Here is a 22,415-nt window from a genome sequence, read left to right on the forward strand (position 1 = left end):
ACTAAATGATACATTAATAACCGCTTGCTGATGGTTTCCAAGCAGGAACACAATTTTATTTTTGTTTTCTGCCGGTTTAGAATAAAAAAAGCAAAAACTTTTTTTTCGTTTTCTTTGTATTGTTGGGTATGCCACGCTACACTCAAAGGAGACCTTAAATAGAATTAATTTATACATTAACAGCAGCTTGTTGATGGTTTCCAGGCAGGAACAGAATTCTGTGTCTTCTGTGAATGAAGAGCAATAACTATTTTATTATTATTTTGTGTGGGTAGTTATTTTGTCTCTGCCACATTACACTCACAAGATGAGACAATAATAATAATAATAATAATAATAATATATTATTATTATTATTAACAATCATTAAAAACAGCTTGTTGGCTGTTTCCAGTAACAAATTTCTTTTTATTTTCTGCTAGTAAAAAGGAGCAATAATTATTATTATTATTATTATTATTATAATTTTTTGGGTTGCGGGAGGGAGGGAGGGGTTTAAGCCACAGCACAGTCACAAGATAAGACCTAATCCAAAGTTAAATGATGCTTTAGCAACAACTTGTTGATGGTTTCTAGGCAGGAACCAAATTCTTTGTTTTCTGCCAGTGAAGACTAATAACTTTTTTCCTTTGGGTAGTGATGTTGTCTATACCACACCATACTGCTCTCACAAGATGAAACACAATAGAGGAATGACTAATACATTAACAGCTTGTTGATGGTCTCCAGGAGCAGAATTCTTTTTGTTTCCTGCCAGTAAAAAAGTGCTAATTTATTTTTTTTGGGGGGAGGGATAAGGGGGGAAAAGTGATGTTATTTATGTCATATTATGTTCACAATTTGAGACATAAAGTATAATTGATTGTTGTATTAACAGCTTGCTGATGGTTTCCAGGCACAAATAGAATTTTTTTTTTTTAATTAAATTAATTGAAACAGAGACGATAGTGAAATTGAACTTGGCTCTCCACCGCTGCTCTCGTGTCTATTTTCCCTGTAGCAATGATGGCATGACTACAGCGCATATCACCGCTGCAGACGATCGCTGAGCTGCTTGATTTTGTCTACTCCAGCAATGATTGCCTGCAGCGGTGACGCGCGCTGTAGTCATCGCGTCTCCTCTGCAGCTAGAACACAATGACTAGAGTCCGAATAGCGAGTTCCTGCCCTGTTTAATGCACGTATAATAAACAAAGAGTTCTGGGGTCCATTTTCTTAAAGTAAAAATCCCTTTAAGGGCTCTATTGGCAATCCGCTGCAAAATCTAAATGTAGCAGTCGCGGATTTGATCGTGAAATGCGGGACAAAGCCGTAGATAATTTCCCCGACAAATCAACCACGCATTACGTCAACTTAGTCGTCACGTCCAATGATCTTATGCGAGGCTGGTGTACTTTTTTTTTTTTTTTTTTAAGGTCACCTTTAAGTGTGAATATTAAGAAGCTGCTTCTATCGCTCATTTTTAAAGCACGATCTTCCTGAATTGGCGTTCCTAGGAAATGTCCAAGCGGAAAACCTCTTTTAAGGCACCATATTTATTTTTTATTTTTTCCTATATTATTACTTTTTTTTTCTGTATGTTTGTGGGAAAAAGGTTGTTAAAGAAATGAGAGTATGGGCTAGGGAAGGCCGAATCTTGCAACCAGCCTCTTTAATGAGCTGTTTCTGTACCGCATCCAAGGGCCTTTGTTGTAAGTAGAAGCAGACGCTTTCATGTTGGAAGTGTTGCTTTTCTTCATTTGACGGCTCTTTTGTATCACCGGATGATCTGTAAAACATTGAGCTCTGCTAGAAAGTCTTCAGCATAATTGCTTTTTCATTAGCTCGGAACATCTCCAGAGGGAGGGGGAAAGAAAAAAAAAAATTGTTTTTTTGCAATTGGGGCGGAGGTTGAAAAGGTCAGTACGCAACGGGCGAGAGCGAAACGAATACTCGCCCAGAGACCCTTCTACAGGAGACGGTGATATGGGATCTGTTTCTTTAAGAAAAAAGTGTTTTTAATATTTGTTCTTCCACTTTGTGTTCTCATTACACTGCTGTCCTAATAAGGCGAATACTAATCTCCTGCGTAAAGAAATTCCTTCTCCGACTCTCCCCACTTTGGCAATTTTGACCTTACCGCTGCCCCTCCTTCCTGCCCGAAAGTGTTCCACTCCTTACACCTCCAAAGCTGCGTCACCAAGAAAATCTACGTCTTTGGATGTGCGTCTGTTTCGAGGTTCGGGACGCTTAGGCTCGGGCTTTGCAGCAACTTCGGCGATAACACTTTTTGCATAATGCAAGTCAATGGGGTTTCATTGCAACTCACAAGTTCCCGCAACCGCGACAAACAAGTTGGAACCAGTTGGAATTTTTTTTTTTTGCAATTTGTCACGGTACTTTGCGGGTCTCGGTGCCATCCCCCCCATACACATGTGTATACATTTAGTATTTGCTGCAGACATCTGTGAACCAAAAACGTTTCTCTTGGCAGGAAAAATTAAGCGGTGTTCATCAAATTTAAGAAATCTCATTCTTTTTTTGTTTAGGAAATGTTGCATTTTTTCTGACAAAATTGCGCTTAAAAAATGCTGCTAATACGTGTGCACATACTGTTAATGTATGCTGGATAAAGAAGCCGCTGTCTCAATTTAGACCCATTCAGTCTAATCAATACATGTGAAACTATGGACTTGAGGACTAAATCTGTCCTGCAGGGTGATTAATGGCACTGGAGAGGAGTTTTTTTTTTAATTATACTGTATTGAGGACCTATTGTGGGGCTCATTATACTCTATGGAGGAGTGTGTGGAGCCATTATGCTGTATGAGGCCCATTATACTGTATGGGGAATCATATGGGGCCCATTATACTGTGTGGAGCCATTATTCTGTATTAGGCCCATTATACTGTATGTGGGATTATATGGGGCCCATTCTACTGTGTGGGGCCCATTATACTGTATGGGGGTTTAAGTAGGAACTATTATACTGTATGGAGGACTACGTGGGGCCATTATACTGTACGGTGAAAGACATAAACTTAGGCACTTAACTTAAATAGAGTTTTTTGTAATTTATTGTAGTCATCAAAATAAACTATACTATATGGGAGATTATATGAGGGCATTATACTGTATGGGGGTTATATGAAGCCCATAATACTGCTTGGAGGCCTGTGTGGGGCCCATTATACTGTATAGGGGATTATGTTGGGTCCATTACACTACATGGGGGATTATGAGGGCATTATTCTGTATGGGGATTATATGAGGCCCATAATACTGTGTGGAGGGCTGTGTGGGGCCCATTATACTATATGGGGCCCATGTGTGGAGGGCTGTGTGGGGATCCCAGTTGTGGCATCATACTATGTTGAGGTCGCCATACTTTGCCGTGGGTTTGATAAGGGGGGTTGTACAGTAGGGTCATCATACTGTGCTGTGGGGGTATCATACTGTATTTGGGGGACACTTTTGTTGGCATTATACTTTATGAGCGCAATCTAGCAGCTTTGAAAACCTTCTTTAAAGAGGACCTATCACTTCCAAAAATGTCATCTTTTTACATGTCATAAATGCTGCCCTTCTCCTGACATTGGTGTAGTTTTTCTTTTGTTCATGCTCCTCTCTTCCAGAGATATGGCCGTATGTATGTAATGCTAGTCTCTTACTAAGTGGGTGTAGTCATCAGCTCTTCTCCGAGGATGTATTTGTTGAGACCACACCCAGTTGGATAAAAAGATTAGATTTATATGCAGAGAAGAGAGGGGCCGTATCTCGGGCTTGGTGAGCAGCAAGTACAAATTAAAAACCAGGCTGGATTCAGGAGAACAGCAGCATTTACACTAAGTAAATGAAAAAAACAAACAAATCAACAGTGGTTTGTAAAAGTATTCAAACCCCCCTTAACATTTTTTGTGTTTTGCTTCCTCACAAAATGGATTTTGTTTTTTTTTTTTTAGGGTTCTCATAAGTTAATGTAAAGAACATGCCTACAACTGTGAAGCAAACAACAAATAAGGACAAAATAAGTGAAAACTTCAGTGTACATAACTATTCGCCCCCCTAAAGTCAGTACTTTGTAGATCCTCAATGCAAACCTGCTGCAGTCTGACTCTTAGGTGACAGCAATGCCAGCCCTGCAAATAGCAGAATAACACCGCTGGAAGCTGCATATAAGAGACACTGAGGGGCAGCGCAGACACCTTGAGATGTATGGAGACCGTACAAAGACCCGACCCCCCACAGAGACAGGAAACGGGACCTCGCCCCCCCACTCCCGGTATGGAGCTTCGGGCTCTTGGAGTCCTTGACAGGTTCATTGTGTCACTGTATTCATTCATTTTTCTATTAAAATGAGGACATTCTGCCATTGTGACAGACTTCACTATGTAGAGGTTTTCTGCAAAGCCGGCTGTGCACCCTGGAAAACTGACAACTCGTGTCAGTCTGTGGAGCGGTTGTCGAAGAACTGCCGTCCAAAAGTGATTGCCCTGAGCCGCTCAAAAGTGATTGCCCTGAGCCGCTCGTCTAAAAGTGATTGCCCTGAGCCGCTCGTCCAAAAGTGATTGCCCTGAGCCGCTCGTCCAAAAGTGATTGCCCTGAGCCGCTCGTCCAAAAGTGATTGCCCTGAGCCGCTCGTCCAAAAGTGATTGCCCTGAGCCGCTCGTCCAAAAGTGATTGCCCTGAGCCGCTCAAAAGTGATTGCCCTGAGCCGCTCGTCTAAAAGTGATTGCCCTGAGCCGCTCGTCCAAAAGTGATTGCCCTGAGCCGCTCGTCCAAAAGTGATTGCCCTGAGCCGCTCGTCCAAAAGTGATTGCCCTGAGCCGCTCGTCCAAAAGTGATTGCCCTGAGCCGCTCGTCCAAAAGTGATTGCCCTGAGCCGCTCGTCCAAAAGTGATTGCCCTGAGCCGCTCGTCCAAAAGTGATTGCCCTGAGCCGCTCGTCCAAAAGTGATTGCCCTGAGCCGCTCGTCCAAAAGTGATTGCCCTGAGCCGCTCGATGCCGTTATGTCAGCAGTGGTTTACTAAAGCAAAATCACTCCATGCTCTGTTTTTTGTTTGTTTTTTCTTTTCCCCCAGGGATATCACCCACTGCCCCACGAAGCCGAGATAGCGCACACCAAAAAGTTATTCCGAAGGAAAAGAAACGACCGAAGGTAAGATCACAAGCACTATATTACCTGTCTTCTCTTTTTTTTTTCTTGATTTTCTTTTTCCTTCACTTTCTTTTTTTTCTTTCTATTTTTCTTTTTTTCTTTCTTTTTCTTTTTTTCTCTTTCTTTTTCTTTTTCTTTCTTTCTCTTTTCTTTTTTTTTTTTTTTTTGTCTTTTGTCCTTTCCCTCACCTTTGCACTCATACCCTTGATTTGAAGATTGAGATGAACTTGCAAGGATATTTAGAAGAACCTGGTTGTATTGTTCTAGCGCCACTCTTGTAATCTGGTATATAACTCAAGAAAATAAGGCCAAACTACAGTACAAGACACGATACAGCCCATCATCAAGTGCTGTGGTTTTTTTTTAAAAAAAGCAACCATGTTTTTCTATTCTCATTTGACCCCTTTAAGGAGAACCTGCCAGCCTTTCTGACATGTCTGTTTTGGTAAATGCTTAAAGTCCTCAAAATACCAATGCTGAAGACATTTTCCTTAGAACTCTAGGTTGCGCCGTTCTTCTGTTATTCCTCCTGAACTTTCATGACTATTGACAACTGGGCGGTACCATTTTCCCTGTGCGGGGGGGTGTCACCACCATTCTGGTGCCGTCTGTCCTGATTGGTTGGAATTAGTGTGCAGGGACATCCTCCCCCACCCCCCCAACCTACTTCCATCAGTTCCACAGAAGTAGCAACAGTAACTGTTCCAAACTGCCCGGACGGCTCCAATTGGACGGCTCCAAACTGCTCGGACGGCTCCAATTGGACGGCTCCAAACTGCCTGGACGGCTCCAATTGGATGGCTCCAAACTGCCCGGTCGGTTCCAATTGGATGGCTCCAAACTGCCCGGTCGGCTCCAATTGGTCAGCTCCAAACTGCCCGGTCGGCTCCAAACTGCCCGGTCGGCTCCAAACTGCCTGGTCGGCTCCAAACTGCCCGGTCGGCTCCAATTGGTCAGCTCCGAACTGCCTGGTCGGCTCCAAACTGCCTGGTCGGCTCCAAACTGCCCGGTCGGCTCCAAACTGCCTCTCAATTTAATTAGTGGTCTTCAGCCCCCTGTTTCAGCGGTGCGTAAATAGGCGCTGAGCTGCAGTACCCAGTAATGGCCATTACACAGTGAGTGGAGCTGTTTACTTCTTACATCTGACCGCTACCAGAACTGAAAATGTTAAACCATTAAAATAAGTCATTGTTATCGTAAGCCTGAATAAGCCATTTTAAAAGGGATGGTCCACCTTTCGGGAATTTTAATTTTTTTTTTTAAATGTATAACTTACATCCAAGTAATACGAGCTAAAAATCATTTTTGCAATTCGGTTTCATTAAAATTTTTGCATCATTTGCCTTTTTTAGCCTCCGTGTTGCGCTGCAGAATGAGCTGAGTTTATGACCACCGGCCACATCAAAGTTAAATGTGCAAAGAAAGTCTGAAAAAGTCAAGATGCAAAATGATTTTTTTCCCCCCAATACATTCATTGAAAGAAAAAAACAAATTGTCACTAAAAGTGGACAAACCCTTCTTAAGGTACCGTTACACTAAACGACTTACCAACGATCACAACCAGCGATACGATACAGTAAGTCATTATGTGGTCGCTGGGGAGCTGTCACACAGACAGCTCTCTCCAGCGACCAACGATCAGGGGAACGACTTCGGCATCGTTGAAACGGTCTTCAACGATGCCAAAGTCCCCGGGTAACCAGGGTAAACATCGGGTTACTAAGTGCAGGGCCGCGCTTAGTAACCCGATATTTACCCTGGTTACCATTGTAAAAGTAAAAAAAAAAAACAAAACACTACATACTCACATTCCGATGTCTGTCACGTCCCCCGGCGTCAGCTTCCCTGCACTGACTGTCAGCGCCGGCCGTAAAGCAGAGCACAGCGGTGACGTCACTGCTGTGCTCTACTTTACGGCCGGCGCTGACACAGTCAGTGCAGGGAAGCGGACGCCGGCGGACGTGACAGACATCGGAATGTGAATATGTACTGTTTTGTTTTTGTTTATTTACTTTTACAATGGTAACCAGGGCAAATATCGGGTTACTAAGCGCGGCCCTGCACTTAGTAACCCGATATTTACCCTGGTTACCAGTGAACATATCCCTGGATCGGCGTCACACACGCCGATCCAGCAATGACAGCGGGTGATCAGCGACCAAAAAAAGGTCCTGATCATTCCCCTGATCTCCCAGCAGGGGCCTGATCGCTGGTCGCTGTCACACATAACGAGATCGTTAGCGGGATCGTTGCTACGTCACAAAAAGCGTGACGTTGCAACGATATCGTTAACGAAATCATTATGTGTGAAGGTACCTTTAGACTTTCTTTAGCCTTTTTAATCATTAAGCTCAAACACATTGGAGTATGCAGCGCAAAGGTGACGAGTCAATATCATTATTAGATTGTCAGCACCCGGGGTCTGGGACGCAACCTAGAGACTGCAGTCTTTGTACAGTGCTTCAGAATATGTTGGTGCAATATCAGTTCTTCCTACTTCTGCTTTTCCCAGTATATAAGAAAATTGCAGTTTTCCAGTATGACACGATCTGACTTTGGGCTAAATTCACATGAAATAAACTACAATTCAATCGGCATGGTTTGTTTCGGACTTTATTCTTTTCTTTTTTTTTTTTCTTTTTTTTATTCAAACGCAAATTCCTACGTTTTGGGATGAAAGATTCCCTCCCATTAAATTTTGCATGGATTTCATTTTGAGCTTGTAGAGGGAGCCGGCGGTGAGCGCAGAGCGAGGATGGCCGCGCAGCAGAACACTGTACATCCTTTATGTCCGCACACATGCTCTCAATTACTCCAGATTCTGTCTCCTTCCCATAAAGAGAAACTTTTTCTCCTTTATATGTCAAATTTGTGCTCGTAACTTGTTTTATTCCTTCTCATGATTAAAGGCCGCTCATTTAAAGCCATTCTTCTCTGCACATGATTTGGACGGGTGCCCAAAGTTTTCCGAGCAGATGCATCGGCCTGACACAAAACAGGTCTGGTGTGTGCACGCGCTGTGTACTGTGCCGGGCTGCAAGCTGTAAGGTTCATCCTTCATCCGTGAGATATTATTATTAGAGGAACTGGGGCATAGTTTTTGCATTTTTAAGCATTGAGTGATCAATCATTTGGATTCGGAAGGGTTTTGTCTTTTTTTTCTTCCAAGTTTGGAAAAACCTCCATTTTCAGCTTTTTGAAACCATGCCATAAATAGTTAATTCTGAAATTCTATCTTCAGGAGCGCACCACTCATCTGCCCCCCAGCTTCCTGTTTGCTGGGGGCGGTGCGATCCTGGTGATTGACAGTTTAGACCAGCGGCATGGCAGTGGCTCTAGGCCAGGGGTGTCAAACTGCATTCCTCAAGGGCTGCAAACAGGTCATGTTTTCAGGAGTTCCTTGTACTGCACAGGTGATAATTTAATCACCTTCACAAATAATGAGTTGGTGATTAAATTATCACCTGTGCAGTACAAGGAAATCCTGAAAACATGACCTGTTTGCAGCCCTCGAGGAACGCAGTTTGACACCCCTGCTCTAGGCCAAGCTTTGCGCTTCCCCTTTGCAGCAGACGGAGGTATTTTTGCTTCTGCAACATCGAAAGAGCTCAGCGGTTCTGAAGCCGACTTCAGAGCAGCGTTTGCAAAAAGCTTGTAAGCGCAGTGCTCCTTGCCTAAGATACCGACCACCGCTGACGGGCTGAAGAAGTGGCCTGCAACCTCTCCAATGAACACTAAACCATTGGATTAAAAATTCCTCCATTTTTGAGAGCGGAGAGGATTATTAATTAGTAAATTGCAAAGTTGTTGTGTTTTTTTTCCAAGCACTTTGCAGCTACACCCGTTTAAGAAAATGAGACCACCACTTAAATAATCAAGACAGTCTCTATGGATAGGAAGCCCCCATGATGTAATCATGTCATTGTTTTATGTCTACAGTGCCGGTCCTATTTATTGACCTGTTTATAATGACCTATGCGAGAGATAGAGGAATGGCTGAGTTCATCGGGCCTTTACCATTTTTCCATAGATTTACTTTTTTTTTTTTATCATACATTTTTATTTAACCAAATTCAAGGTACAAAGCAATAAAACAAAAATCGCAATGAGAACAACATTAACAATCGTCATTAGTTTCAGAAATTCCCTTCCTCCCTCCCCCATTACATACAAGAGCAGCGAATAATGCGAATAAACCTACATTCAGGGTCATCTTCTCTCCACCCAAGGTGTCCATAGTGTCTCAAATGTTCTTATACCTTTTCTCTTAACATAAATGTTTTTTTCCATATTCAAAATAGAGTCAGACTGTCTGAAAAATTCCCTCAACGTCGGTGGATCTTCATTTATCCAGTATCTGGCGATAAGTTTCCGCGCAATATATAATAATCTAGCTATTGCCACCTTATATTTATTATGTACCTGGACCTCCTCCACATATCCCAGTATACACACCACAGGATCCCTCTCAATCCTACAGCCATACGCTCCCCCAATGGCATTAAGCACCGCTGTCCAATATGGGTACAGACTCGGACACTGCCATTACATATGAAGAATTCCAGCCCCCGGGACCGAGGACGCTCAGAATTCTGTCTAAGACCCGCTCTATACAGCCGTTCAGGAGTCCTATATACTCTATGGAGCACATACAATGCCTACAAGTAGTATTCAACCCCCTGCAGATTTAGCAGGTTTAATAAGATGCAAATAAGTTAGAGCCTTCAAACTTCAAACAAGAGCAGGATTTATTAACAGATGCATAAATCTTACAAACCAAAAAGTTTTGTTGCTCAGTTAAATTTTAAACATAAAAGTGTGGGTCAATTATTATTCAACCCCTAGGTTTAATATTTTGTGGAATAACCTTTGTTTGCAATTGCAGCTAATAATAGTCTTTTATAAGACCTGATCAGGCCGGCACAGGTCTCTGGAGTTATCTTGGCCCACTCCTCCATGCAGATCTTCTCCAAGTTATCTAGGTTCTTTGGGTGTCTCATGTGGACTTTAATCTTGAGCTCCTCCCACAAGTTTTCAATTGGGTTAAGGTCAGGAGACTGACTAGGCCACTGCAACACCTTGATTTTTTGCCTCTTGAACTAGGCCTTGGTTTTCTTGGCTGTGTACTTTGGGTCGTTGTCTTGTTGGAAGATGAAATGACGACCCATCTTAAGATCCTTGCTGGAGGAGTGGAGGTTCTTGGCCAAAATCTCCAGGTAGGCCGTGCTATCCATCTTCCCAGGGATGCAGACCAGATGGCCAGGCCCCTTGGCTGAGAAACAGCCCCACAGCATGATGCTGCCACCACCATGCTTGACTGTAGGGATGGTATTCTTGGGGTTGTATGCAGTGCCATCCAGTCTCCAAACGTCACGTGTGTGGTTGGCACCAAAGATCTCGATCTTGAGAACCTTGAACCAGTCAGTCTGAGTCCTCCAAGTGATCATGAGCAAACTGTAGACGAGCCTTGACATGACGCTTTGAAAGTAAAGGTACGTTACGGGCTCGTCTGGAACGGAGACCATTGCGGTGGAGTACGTTACTTATGGTATTGACTGAAACCAATGTCCCCACTGCCATGAGATCTTCCCGGAGCTCCTTCCTTGTTGTCCTTGGGTTAGCCTTGACTCTTCGGACAAGCCTGGCCTCAGCACAGGAGGAAACTTTCAAAGGCTGTCCAGGCCGTGGAAGGCTAACAGTAGTTCCATAAGCCTTCCACTTCCGGATGATGCTCCCAACAGTGGAGACAGGTAGGCCCAAATCCTTGGAAAGGGTTTTGTACCCCTTTCCAGCCTTGTGACCCTCCACGATCTTGTCTCTGATGGCCTTGGAATGCTCCTTTGTCTTTCCCATGTTGACCATGTATGAGTGCTGTTCACAAGTTTGGGGAGGGTCTTAAATAGTCAGAAAAGGCTGGAAAAAGAGATAATTAATCCAAACATGTGAAGCTCATTGTTCTTTGTGCCTGAACTACTTCTTAATACTTTAGGGGAACCAATCAGAATTCTGGTGGGTTGAGGGGTTGAATAATAAATGACCCTCTGAAAAGACTTTTCACAATTTAAAAAAAAAAAATAAACAAAGAAATAACATTCTTTTTTGCTGCAGTGCATTTCACACTTCCAGGCTGATCTACAGTCCAAATGTCACAATGCCAAGTTAATTCCAAATGTGTAAACCTGCTAAATCTGCAGGGGGTTGAATACTACTTGTAGGCACTGTATATCTGCGAGAGTCTTCCCGGCTCACTCAGTGATAGTTGGGGTATATATTCCATAATCCCTTCCCATTTATGTTCCTCTATCCCAGGGGTCCTCAACTCCAGTCCTCAAGGCCCACCAACAGGTCATGTTTTCAGGATTTCCTTTGCATTGCACAGGTGATGCAATTATTACCTGTGCAAGACTAAGGAAATCCTGAAAACATGACATGTTGGTGGGCCTTGAGGACTGGAGTTGGGGACCCCGTCTCTATCCTACCCAATTCCTCCTCCCATTTCCCCTGTGCTCTAATAGGATAATTATTTATAAAAGTATGCATTAGTTCCTTATAAATACCCGACACTACCCCTTTTGTTCCCCCCTCTGCGCAGACATAATCAATCAATATATCCTTGTGAATCTCCATATTCATCGTCTTGCTCTGCGTAACATAGGTAAGCCGAAACTGCCCATATTGAAATCTGCAGACCTCCGGTAGCCCGTAATCCTCCTGCAACTTTCCAAAGGGCACCAGTCCCTGCGTGTCCTGCACCTGAACCATGTACTATACTATACTATAGTATTCCCAGTCTCATCCAATTTTTAAATTCTCCCATTTTAACAAATTCCGCTAGTCTCGTTTTGCCATATCGGGGAAAAAATTGTCAAGTGCTCCAAACCCCTAATCTTTTTAATTGCCTCCCAGACTTTGTCTGAGCGCTAAAGTAGGATACACCAAACCCATCTTCCTGAAACTTCCTGCCTCCAACCCCTGAACCAAGGGATCCCTCCCCATCACCTGGACCAAGACCCTTTGTATTGAACCTTCCTCAGACACATCCCTCCACCCCCTCATCTGTTGGCCATGAGCAGCTAAGGGTTCGGAAGCGCCAGTCCCCCTCCATCCTTGGGCCTCTGCAATATCTCAAGTCTGATTCTCGGCTGCTTCCCCCCCCCCACACACACACACAATATCCCTAAATATAGTCAATAGTACGAAACCACCGCCTAGGGAACCAGATAGGGGCATTGTGCAAGACGCACAACAGTTGGGGCATCAAAATCATCTTAATCAAATTAATTCTTCCCTTTACTGAAAGATCGTTTACAACATGCCCCTACTTTACTCCTAAACTTACTCAGCAGTGGAATTGGATTCAGATCTGCATAGCTCGAAATCGTGAGTGACACCTGAATGCCCGGGTATTTAAACTGTCGCACCACTGCCAGCCTACTACCCTCCTCCGAGTTCCATAGACTTACTTGAGGAGTAACTGCATTGCCAACTCTGCACCAGGAGCAAGTGACCAGACAGAGGTCCGTCCCTCAATGATGAGATATTCTATGAAATTAAAAGAAATGTCTGGTTTTAAGAAAGCACATACCAAATACTCTAGTTGGGTCGATTGTGTTGGTCGATTGTGTTGGTCGGAGTGTTGGTCGGAGTGTTCTCTATTCTATCAGTGCATGACATCTCAGTGCACTCCAAGTTCTTTTATTTTTTTCGTTCCATGGGCAGATGGACTTACATGACCAAGTGCGATCTTAATATCGGATGCAGATAGGGCATGCTGCAATTTTTTTCCTTGGGAATACTGCGTCCGACGAAATAGTCTGAAATGTGCACAGCCCCATAGAATAACATTGATCCTAGTGCGATCCGATGTTTTGTCAGTTGACACTTGGACCGAAAATATTGTTGTCTGCACCTAAGATGTGGGAAGAGCAGCTACTAAGTTACTCTATCCCTGGAGGTCACAGCAAGCACCTTTTATTGATAACACCTTAATTTCTCCTGCGGTGGTCATGTTAGTAAAATAAGCAGTTACTCCATGAGAGATCACAGCTGATCCATAAAGATCCAAACAGCTGGTCGACAAATCTTTTAAGAGACCTTTTGAACATAAGTGGTTGTTTTAATCTCTACTGGACAACCCATTTATTCTTGGATCCGAAGAAGTGAAAAAGATCTAAAACAAAAATTAAAAAAAATTGATACTCCTTCCAAATTCCGTATTCATTGACATGTCTCCCTCCGCTCTGCTGGGATCAACATCTGGTTGGCTGTAGAGTTTTCATTTTATCTGAGCAAAGGAAGTCATGCCTCAACAAAAAAAAAGCCCCTGTGCCAGTCACTTTTCTGTTATGGGACCCTGGCTTAGTTATTGATTCTCTGAGTCGGCTTTCCTTCCATTTTTGCAGAGATTGGACCAAGAAGTAGAGATAGTTGAGAGATCCCCTGGCAGGGTAAGAACAGGAAAGGCGGGGGGCAATGGACCCTTTGTCACATTTTTTTTACTTGCTGAACAACCCCTACACATTTCCTAGTCACTTGGCCTAGATAGCATGTCCCCAAAGTGGACCCCACCTCCCCCCCCCCACTTATAAGCCATTTTATCAGACTAGTGTCCCATCAGGGTCTCTCGCGGCCACACTTGTACCTAACATTCCTCTGATATCTCATTTCTAGCAGACCGTACTGAATATCTGTAGGAGGGGGTCCGTCTCTATAGCCGGGTCCGCGTATTACGTGTGAAGCCCTATTCATTGTAAAACATACAAGGACACATACCTTCCAAATGCTACAAGGTCGGAAAACAAAGTGATGGAGAATCCAAGGTCGCGAGCCTCTTTTTGTTGTACAGTTGATGTACTTTGGCTACTTGTATCTTTCATAGAAATATGACAAGAGGTTGGCTGGTGTTCCAAATTCTAGAGAAAATCAGAAATTCTCTTGTTCCTTTCCTGTTCTTTGTAGAAGCGTTCCTGGTTACGCTCTCTCCAATGTAGCAGCTCGTGGGTGTGGTTTGTGACTCACATGTTCCCCTGATTGGTGGAACACTGCACCTCATGGGTGGTCCTTCACCCGGCTACCAACAAGACAACTTTACTGAACTGCTCGTTTTAAGAAAACTTTCAAAGCAGATAATCTAGCCATTCTAACATGTTTTTTCATAGTAAATACACCAGCCTCGTCAAGACTAAGATCGAGTTAATAATAAATGCAGTTCACATTATAAAGTCTGGTGCCAGATCTGCTTTAGCATGCATCATTACGTACCCAAGGGTATGTAAAGTTGGACAAAAGTGCAGGAAGGATGCAGCATTTTTCTCATCCACTGTGATAAATTTGGCGCAAGTTTACGCTAATTATTAGAATTAGTATATCGGCCACATTGTGTCCTCAGTGCAGCGACATTCGCCCCCGGCCCCCTGTCGCCACCTCCCTCTCCGCTTCATGGAAAGCTTTTTTAGAAATTATAGACTTAAAACCACGGAAAATAGTCTGTTTTTCATTTCCTTCCCCAAATTATACAGGACGCTGTGGAACATGTAAGAGCCGTATAAATACATTGTAACGATGGACGTTCCACGCCTGGCCATGTGTCCTGAAGCACAATGCTGTCGATCTGTTTTTTTTGTGGGGGTTTGTTGTTTTTTTTTTCTTGGCAATTATAATAATCACTTTTTTTTTTTTTTTTGCATTTCTGTTCTGTTTGTTGCAATGCGCAGGGCTTATTATGGAATCACTAGTAACATGACCCCGTTCGTCTGGCTTTTGCCATCTGCAGTGTAGTTGGAACGCAAGGTACAAAACATTGGGTGCTGGGGATGAGCATAAGTTGGGACAGCACCATGTTTTGTTTTTTTTTAGCTAAAATTCAGCAAGATCTTGGGTAGCTGTCATCCATTTGTAGATGGATGTGGCAGAGATGAATCTCACGCAGCGTCTTCGCTCAGGCAGGCAACTTTGAGACCATGCAGTAGACGTGCCGACAGTCCTATCAGGTCTTACCAGTAGGTTTGTACCAGAACCCTAGTGTCCGTTCCTGAATCCCGAATAATGACTTCTCCTGATAGTCTGTTCTAGTGTTCAGAGTTCCGGGACAAAGTTCTGGTCCCCATTCACTTCGCGTAGAGTTACTTTGGACTAACTTTTGGTCGAACGCGACCATCCACAGGTCCGCTTATTCCTACTTGCCAGTAATATGAGTTGTTTGGCAACCTTGAGCCTAGCAGAGATTTAGTTGTCAGAGGAATTGTGGCTCTGACCTAGAAATTGGGTCATCTCACCTGGACGACCGCCATATGCAATACAGTTTACACCAATTTAAATTATCAAATTGATATGTTATGTGGTTGCGTTGAGTACTTCGGAGCAGGAGTCGCTCCTCGTCGTGTCTCCCCACTATTGCTAATATAGGGGATGTCCACAACCTTGTGCCCCCACCACCACCTACTCCATATGCCATGGTTGAGGATGGGACAACGCCTATAAAGAAACAGAAAATGCACAAAACGAATAGGAAAATAGTGCAGTTGAGGCCACGCTCACACGCTCAGTATTCGGTCAGTATTTTACATCAGTATTGATAAGCCAAAACCAGGAGTGGGTGATAATACAGAAGTGGTGACGCGTTTCTATTATACTTTTTCCCTGATTATCCCACTCCTGGTTTTGGCTTACAAATACTGATGTAAAATACTGAACGTGGCCTAAAACGGAGAAAGATGTCCGGAAAACTTGTGTTGGATTTGGTCATGCCTGCCGACCTCCTTCTCACTGTCCTGTGTATGATTGTAAGACAACTGGCTGCAGCAGGAGCCTCTCCCCTGTGCTGTACACCAAAGAAATCACTAAGCACCATCCCTTTGACTTAAGAGACAGAGATGGATCTGGTCAGGATTTCTTTCAAGAGTATTTCTAGCTTTAGATTCCTGGATCAGAATGAACATTGTTGTAACCTTTCTATAGCTCCTGAAAGTATGAGGTCCTGGAAAAGCTCTTTATAGAGGACCCATCAGCTCTCCGGATATGTCTGTATTGCTAAATCGTTGTCACCCATGGGAGAGAAAAAATGGAAAGTTAGATTTCTACATTGTGACACCTCTGTTACTCCTCCTGGAAATCTATGAATATATTAATAAAGTGAGAATTGGCTTTTACCAATTGGATTGTGTCCCCCTGCACTCTGTGATGCCGTCCAATCAGTGCCACCTGTGGGTGTGTCCCTAGCACTGATTGGACGGCATCAGAGTGTGTTTTCATATACTTTCAGGAGGAATAACGGAGGAACATCGCACTATGGTGTTCCAAGGAAAGTTCCATCAGAATTGTTATTTCATGGAGTGTACAAGTAATTACCAAAACTGACATTTCAGCAGAGGCGACAAGTCGATCCATAAGAGTTAGTGGATGATAAAAGGAGCGCGAGCGATTAGGCACGTCTTTGTGGAAGTCCGAAAGCTCCATCCACGAGCGAGAGGGGAGAAGGAAATAATCCACAAATAGCTGAGTGTTTATTCACTAATATGTGTTTCCCATAAGCTGCGGTCAGTAGACCGGGTGGATGTGTGCTCTTATTATTACCCCAAATGTTGGAAGGAAATGGGATCTATAGACGTGATGAGACGTGGGAAAGTCTGACCACAAAGACCCCGTCTCCGTATAGCCCACACTATTGTCTGATTCTTGCTGAATCTCGGCATCTCATTTATGCTGGACGTCACACCACTTATAATGAGCTGTTGTCCCGGACCAGAAATTGATCAGCGATCGGTGGAATTCAGGAGGTTTGACCGGTGTTTATGCAAGTACCAGGTTTTACGATTTATTTTTTATTCAACTATGCCCCCTTGGCTGGAATTTGTTTTCAGTTACCGTAATACCTGCCGCCGAGGGTGTGGCGCGCTGCCCCGGGCCGAGGGTGTGGCGCGTTGCCCCGGGCCGAGGGTGTGGCGCGTTGCCCTGGGCCTAGGATGTGGCGCGTTGCCCCGGGCCGAGGGTGTGGCGCGCTGCCCCGCCATCTGAAATGGAGAGAATATAACAAATGCTGGACAGTCACAGTGGTGGCAAAAGTTGGACCTACACTGATCTAAAATTGATGGTCTTTCAAAGACTCCCAAAAATGGTCTTTTAATGGGTTGCGCCACGACCACTCACTTCCGCATCACGAAGTTAGGGATGCAGATTACAATCCTATCGACAGGTCCTGTGTGGTCGGTAGAGTTGGTGGGTGAATAGATTCACAAGACCCGGTCCATTTGTCACATTTGTAAGGCTAAGTTCCCATTGCGTTAATGGGACCGCGCTAACGGACAGCGTTGCACGGCGAAATTAACACCGTGCAACGCGTCAGTTAGCGCGCCCATTAACAGCAATGGGGACGCACATCACTAGCGCGTGCCATTTTCGGCACGCGCTAGCGATGTGCCGGTGTTTTGTGGCGCAGCGTCAGAGGCGCGCCCACGGTCCGTTCCCCGCTCTCGCAGATCGGAGATCTGCGAGAGCGGGGACGTTTAACGCGACCCCTTTAAAACACATTGCGTTAGCGCAATCCGCTAGCGCTAGGCGCTAAACGGATTGCACTAACGCAATCTGAACCTAGCCTAATCTGTGGACGCTATGAAAACTGCTTTTTAGCCGACTACATCCACAGCTTTTCGTTTGATGAGCCAGTGGACACAACGTCACACCACAAGGAGGACATTGCACAAGGTCAAATACGGTAATCAAAAGAGCTGTAGATGTTGTTGAGTAAGAGACTGTTCTTGGGGCTTGGATTACTGATTTGACTGGACCGCATCCTGCGAATCTGTATGCACCAACTCGAGAGGCCGGCCGATATCCCTCTTTCGTGATACTTGCTGGTCAAACACAAGTCCTGCCCGGCACCTGTCCACGTGACGTCACCGTGTGATGTGGAAGTGGGCAGGCCTTTTGCAACACTTTTTTTTTTTTCTTTTTTTTTTACGTTTCTGTTGGATATGTTGGTGGACCTGGACCACCAACCATACTAGACTTGGGCACCTCCCTACTTCAAGCGTTTGTCCAAGAGACCAGATTTGTAGAACGTTTGAGCTCCACAACTCTTGTACAAAACTTGAATCTGGCTCCCGCTGAGTTCCAAAAATCATCTCTAAGCTTTCATGGCTGCCAAGTCATGGACACAAATTGTGTGACTCGGCGCCGCAAAGTTAAGGATTCGAGGAACCTAAAAGCCGATGTGATACAAATTTGGAGAACAACACGTCTCGCACAAGATTTAATTGTGGAATTTCGCCTTGGTGTGCGGGGGGCCGATGGTTGTTACCATCTGGACTTTGTTGAGATGTGAAAGACCAAACAACAACAATAGCTAAAAAAATTCTTTCTCCCACTGCTCCAAATGTGGGACCAGGACTGGATTCCTCTTCTGCAATATTAACAACTGCGTGACAAATATCCCTGATGGTCGTGTCAAAGTATGTGGTGGTTTTTTTTTTTTATAATTTTTTTAAAAATCCTAAGTAAATTTTAAGAATAAAATTTTTTAGGAAATCTTCTGAAATCAGCCACCGGCTCGTCGGAGCTCACATGTGTTCTTCATTTGCTGTGAGGTTCTCGGAGAATACGTTTTGATTTACACACAAATGTCTTCCTCTCGGCATGAAAACAGGAAGTCATGGTCCTTTTTGTATTCTATTTTTTTTTTTTTTCTTTTTTTCTTTCTTTCAAGAAGATGTGATAGTTAAAGGAACATACGAGCAATTATTCTTTCCGACTTAAAAGTAAAAGATAAAAATGTCTCCCTGGTTTTATTAATTCATTTGAAGCTCGGACAAAAAACACTGGAAGATGGCGTAATGAGGGGCTGTTTTACGTCGGCCACGATTGAAGAAAGATGTTGCAAGACTATCTCTCCGAACTTCAATGGGTTCCTTCAGAGATCACGAGCACAAGTGTTGCTTTTCCTGGAAACTTCGCGTTTTGGGAACTGTTTGAAGAAAGGGAATGCAAATTACTTCTCCTATTGGAGATGCAAGAAAAATTGACGGCTTCTTCTTTTTTTTTTTTTTGGAAGCTATAAGTAAAGAGGTTGTTCTATTTTTTTTTTTTTGAATATGTAATGGGGAATCTCCTAAAATAAAAAATCTTTTAAAGGGGTTGTCCAAACTTGGCAAGTTATCAATTATCCACCGAATTGGCACAAACTTGATCATCGAAGGGGTCCCGCCATTCCTACAAACGGGTTCCCCCTTAGACTGAAGCGATGTCCCTTAATTCTCTCGGTGTGCTGGAGGTGGCAAAGTGCAATTCTTGTATATCTGTGTCTGTGCCTTCAAGAATGAATGGTGAGGTGATGCGTCTGCAACGGCCATTGCTTCAACGGGGTACTTAAGGTGAACCTATATAGTATATATAGGTAGGTCATAGGAAACTGAATAAAATGATACCTTGATATCTCTGATCCAATGTTTTATTACGGAGTAATCCTCATTTTTGTTAATATGTAAATTAGCCATTAGGATCTATGGGCCGGACATAGATCTCCCCGAGAATCTGCCTCCAGGGCTTATTTACAATAAGCCCTGGAGGCAGATTCGGCTTATTTACAATAAGCCCTGGAGGCAGATTCTCGGGGAGATCTATGTCCGGCCTGAATGAAAGGATGCGTTACCAGTGTGAGACATATGACTGTGCTATCCTGATCTACATGTCTCAAACTGGTAACACCCCCTTCATTTACAATAATCTCTGGAGGCAGATTCTCGGGGAGATCTGTGTCCGGCCCATAGATCTTAGCTCATTTACATATTAAGAAAAATGAGGATTGCTCGGTAATACGATATCAAATCGCAGATATCAAGATATTGTTTTTATTCAGCTTCCTACGGCCTACATGCCCATATAGATGGCTAAGGAGCATTGATCCTACTGACAAATTCTCCTTCAAAAGCCCTTTTCTGTGGACCAATAGCGATTCCAGCAGTAGGACCACGAGCAACCTACAAGTTATCACTTATTCTGTCGAAATGTCTCAATTTTGCAGTGTCTGATCTAATCCATCCATTTTCCACTAGACACCATTATACATTGTACAACGTGCTCTGTAGAGACCAGAAGGTGTGAGCTTTAGACCTGAATGAGCTGAATTCTGAATTCAGCTCTGGTTGTCAATGGAGCAATGTCCACAAGCATTTGGAAGCTATTTAGCTCTAGTATTATAGCATGGGTGTTTTTTTTTGCTGATCTTGTACAGTTTAGAAGCTGGTAGCCCCCCCCCCCCATACACATTAAAGTGAAGTTGTCTGACTCTATCGATGGGGAACATTGTTATATGGTCCCAGATATTTAGCTTTTTCGTTGCAGCATGCCTGGTTGAATAGCGCCGTATGCATACGCCGCCATTTCTGTGATTCACAGACCTAAAGTGAATGGAACCTTCTGCGTTTCTGCAGACCTCGACATTACTCCTAGTCCACAAATCTACACCGATGAACACTTGCTTGTCGGCCGGTGTAATTTAGACTGCAGCCCCGACGTGACATGAATTGCGCGAGACCATCAAAGTGAAGAATGTGCGGCATTACCCAGCCGCTTACATGTAAAATTATGGGCGAAGATAAAAAGGAGGGTTTATTGTGGATTCCTAGGCTCGCTTCCCGCACTGTATGGGCAGCTGTCACGTAACAGCTTTTTATTAGCTACGTGTACTTTATAACCATTCTGTCATCAAAAATATATTTCCACATGAAGAGTTTAGGCTTAGCAAATTAAAAGAAAAAAGCAGTGTAAAGCATGGAAAAGAGACAGCATGGAAGTCTCATTCTGTAATACGTAAAGTGATGAATTTTGGATTTCCGAAGACTCCAATAACCTAAACATCAGAGTCACCGAGCAAATCTGTGCTTAAAAAAACAGCAAAGACCCCAAAATAGATATTAGACAATTAGACTGTGACTTTTATTTACATTCTAAGAGTAAATAAACTTTATCTTATTTACCTTCTACACGTTTTATTTTTTTAAATTTCCAGTGTGTGCTCCTTTAGGAGCTCCTTTCATCTGCTCCTCAGCAATATCCATATCTTACATTCCAACAATCTGTGTAACGGAGTTTCCGTGTCTGGGCCCCTTCTACTTTCATGTCCACATTCAGAAATAAGAATTTCCATATATCGATAATTTGAGTATAGTTAACAGATCTTTGCTGAGCAGCAGACAAAAGCGGTTTATAAAGGAACATGAACTGTGCATTGAAACCGCTCTGCAGCACAGTATTAGGGGTAATAAAGTTTGTTACAAACATTTGCAATGCCTGTAGGATAACTAAATTAAAAGAAAATAACACTTTAGTTAATATTTAATGCTGATGATTGATAATCAGGATTTGAACACTCGTGAACGTCTACTTTTTTTTATTATTCCAATGTAAATATTTGTAATTGACTGCGACCTCTGCGTCTTCCAGAAATGCCAATATATTTAGCCTAGCGGTACAGTATAAACATGATAACAGACGAACAAACACATATGTTTGCGTCTAATTTTGCCCCATTTTTTTTTGCTCTAGAAAGTGATCTTCAAATTTTGCCACAATTGTCACACGGTCTCCCAGACTAATCTATCCCTTTTTCATCAAGGCCGCACACCACTTTCAGACATGTCCCAAACTATAGAATAACCGTCAAAAACAATCAAAAGAAATCTCCACAAACGTCACTTGCCCGAGTGCAGCGCCGGCTTCCTTCATCAGCCTCGTTATCAAGACTACAAGCCACAGCTCTACTGCAGACAATCGCTTCTCATGCCGTCTACAGTAGCATAACCTCTGAGCTCAGTGATCGGCTGCAGCGGTGATGTGCACTTTAGCTGTGACTTCACTACTGCTATCAGAGACCGGAGCAGCGTCAGACTGCCAGTGTTAGATCTGGGAACGGTAAATATTATTGTTTTTTTTTTTTTTTTTACTAGTATCCTGATGTTTGGTGACTATTTTCTTAAAAATGGAAGCCCCCTTTAAGGACAGACCATCAATATTTAGCCAATAATAGTGAAGGTGTCTGGTTTTGCAACTCGGGCAGCAACATCCTTGTTTTGGTGGTCCAGTTTTGAGGGTCCTAGCAATAGGTCACTTGGAAAATGTAGGTAGCCGTCGACAGCTCTCCATCTAATAAGACGTCTGGCCAGAGCTTCTGATTATGCACCAATCGCCTGTGAAAGCTGGCGGATAGATCCCCTCCATTAAGCTTCCCGGCTATTTGTGGTGTTTCATAACTTTCTATTAGTGACCGACACGAAGGCCGCTCCGACC

At 43.5% G+C, this 22,415-nt stretch overlaps 1 protein-coding gene across 3 annotated transcripts in view; it reads left to right on the forward strand.

The window, feature by feature from the left end:
• The window catches only part of CTIF (cap binding complex dependent translation initiation factor), a 280,974-nt gene that overhangs the window by 79,824 nt on the left and 178,735 nt on the right, over positions 1-22,415 (forward strand). For all 3 annotated transcript variants that reach the window (XM_069746637.1, XM_069746645.1, XM_069746629.1), the window contains one exon: positions 5,062-5,138. In XM_069746637.1, the coding sequence (XP_069602738.1) occupies positions 5,062-5,138 (77 nt within the window). The remainder of the gene's footprint in view (positions 1-5,061; positions 5,139-22,415) is intronic.

This window comes from Ranitomeya imitator, chromosome 1, assembly GCF_032444005.1.
Source record: "Ranitomeya imitator isolate aRanImi1 chromosome 1, aRanImi1.pri, whole genome shotgun sequence".
NCBI classification, from domain to species: Eukaryota; Metazoa; Chordata; class Amphibia; order Anura; family Dendrobatidae; genus Ranitomeya; species Ranitomeya imitator.